General features: G+C 36.7%; 1 protein-coding gene across 1 annotated transcript in view; it reads right to left on the reverse strand.

The window, feature by feature from the left end:
- LOC106469047 (glutamate receptor ionotropic, kainate 2-like) overlaps positions 1-2,354 on the reverse strand; it is a gene marked incomplete at its 5' end in the record, with an annotated part of 64,754 nt that overhangs the window by 32,324 nt on the left and 30,076 nt on the right. The window contains one exon of the mRNA XM_022397440.1: positions 1,949-2,333. Within this exon, the coding sequence (XP_022253148.1) occupies positions 1,949-2,333 (385 nt within the window). The remainder of the gene's footprint in view (positions 1-1,948; positions 2,334-2,354) is intronic.

The following is a 2,354-nucleotide window of genomic DNA, read 5'->3' on the forward strand; positions in this document are numbered from 1 at the left end:
ATATTTGTCACTCTTAATTTTGGTTTTATTTATTCTTAAAACAGAACAGATCCGAGGACCCTGAGGAAGTACATCTAGTAATATATTTCATATGTATATAACCTTATAACAGTAGCTTTTCTGGACCATAATAAGTTAAAATCAAATCATTGTCTTATAGTACACATCTCAGTTTAGATAACGTGTGCTCAATCATGCTGTCCTGCAAAGGGGCCCTCGACATATATACATTCTAAGAGAGTTCCTTCATATTCCCAACCTCTTCGTTGTCTGGTTGCGCTTCAGAATTTTGTTGTTGTTGTTGTTGTTGTTTTAATTTTAGATTTTTGCGCAAAGATATGCAAGATATATAAACTGATAGACGAAAGAGAAGTTCAGCTAATCAATAATACCCACCGCCAATATTTAGGCTACTCTTATTTACAGAATAGTGAATTTTGTCGCCCCTCTTGCAGCGCTCCCACGACAGGTATGGAACGTGAGACGTGAACCATGAATCCTCGGATTCACAGATAGGACACGCTATTACACTTGGCCATGCCCCGGTTCTTTTTTTTTTTTGAGCAAGCTATATAATTTGTGACTGAATGTTTTAAAGTTACGGTTCTTTTGAAAAGAAAACTAGTCGCGACGCGCAAAATATTTCATGCTCTTCTCTTGAATGTTCCTCATTCTATCATTTTCACGCTCGAACGTTAAGCTACGCTTTCTTGCAAGCATTGTGTGTTATATCGATAAATCCTGGTCTATTTGAAAAAACAAATTATGCGGTCAGACAAACAAACTCAGGTATCGTAACCTTATTTAATAAAACTACACGTAAAGTATAGTAATGGTTATTATAATAGTAAACACAGTATGAGCATTCAGTGTATGACACATTGTACGAGTTGAAACAAAAAAACTCACAAAAAAGGAGAATAAAACCGGTAGTAAAGAATAAAGTAGCTAAAACGCGTTTACAGCAATCTATGAAACGAACCTAAGATAAATTATTGCAAAGTAAAGTAAATGTAAAGTTGTAATGATGGCAAACTTAGCTGAATATGCAGAAACACCTGAATGCGTATTCGCATTCTGATAAGTATTTGGGTTTGAACGAACTGCGCATGCGTATATTAGACCTAAAATAAGTTGAGAAAGTTCATAGGAATTGTATTTACTGTAATCTTAATTTTTTAGGAAATTTCATGCGGGTTAAATGTTGTTTGTGTGAAATACTTTGCAGATAAAAAAAAAAGTTGAAATCGTATTCAATCGTCACGTGATGACTACGACATTGTGCTATCGTGTAGCATACTCGTTGCATTAAAAAGTTTGAGTAAGAGAAATATCAGGTGAAGTGATTCTGAATTAAAATGCCAATTTGTAATCTGTACTCCTCAGACAAAGATCTTTCTAACGATATGAGATTTGTAACCTTTAACTGTCCCTAATTTAGTAGTTATAGATTAGAGGGAAGGCAGCTAGTCAACACTAATAACTCTTGTGATACTCTTTTACCAACGAACAGTGGGATTGACCATCACATTATAACATCCCCCCAAGGTTAAAAGAGCGGTGAGGGGATTCGGATCTTCGATCCATAGATTATGAGTCGAGCACCCTAACCACCAGGCCATGCCAAGGCCCTAACCACCAGTTCATGCCAGGCTAGTGTTTTTGTCTTTAGTTGTTCTTTCCTCCAAGGAAAGAAAGAAAATGCATAAAGTTATTGTATAACGTTATTGGTTAAAAAAACTATTTTTTTAAGAATCGTTATAATACACAAAGCATTATATCAATCTAGAATAATAGCAACTTTCTAAGGCTCCACAACAACAACAGAGGTCTCTGTTCCTACACCCAGCCAAAAACCATTGTAAAATCTTTAAGTGCTCTTTGATTGCATTTAGACATTTGACAAAGATAACCTTTCAATTTGTATACATTGGGTCCAGTCTCTTGCTTCAATCTCAGAATCAGTGTCAATTCTAGCTTCAAACTCAGAATCAGAGTCAGTTCTGGCTCCAAACTCAGAATCAGAGTCGGTTCTGGCTCCAAACTCAGAATCAGTGTCAATTCTAGCTTCAATCTCAGAATCAGTGTCAATTCTAGCTCCAAACTCAGAATCAGAGTCAGTTCTAGCTTCAAACTCAGAATCAGAGTCGGTTCTAGCTTCAATCTCAGAATCAGAGTCAGTTCTAGCTTCAAACTCAGAATCAGAGTCGGTTCTGGCTTCAATCTCAGAATCAGAGTCGGTTCTTGCTTCAATCTCAGAATCAGAGTCGGTTCTGGCTTCAATCTCAGAATCAGAGTCGGGTTTTGCTTCCATCTCAGAATCAGAGTCGGTTCTGGCTTCAATCTCAGAATCA

Source organism: Limulus polyphemus, unplaced genomic scaffold (genome assembly GCF_000517525.1).
Source record: "Limulus polyphemus unplaced genomic scaffold, Limulus_polyphemus-2.1.2 Scaffold3274, whole genome shotgun sequence".
Lineage (NCBI taxonomy): Eukaryota > Metazoa > Arthropoda > Merostomata > Xiphosura > Limulidae > Limulus > Limulus polyphemus.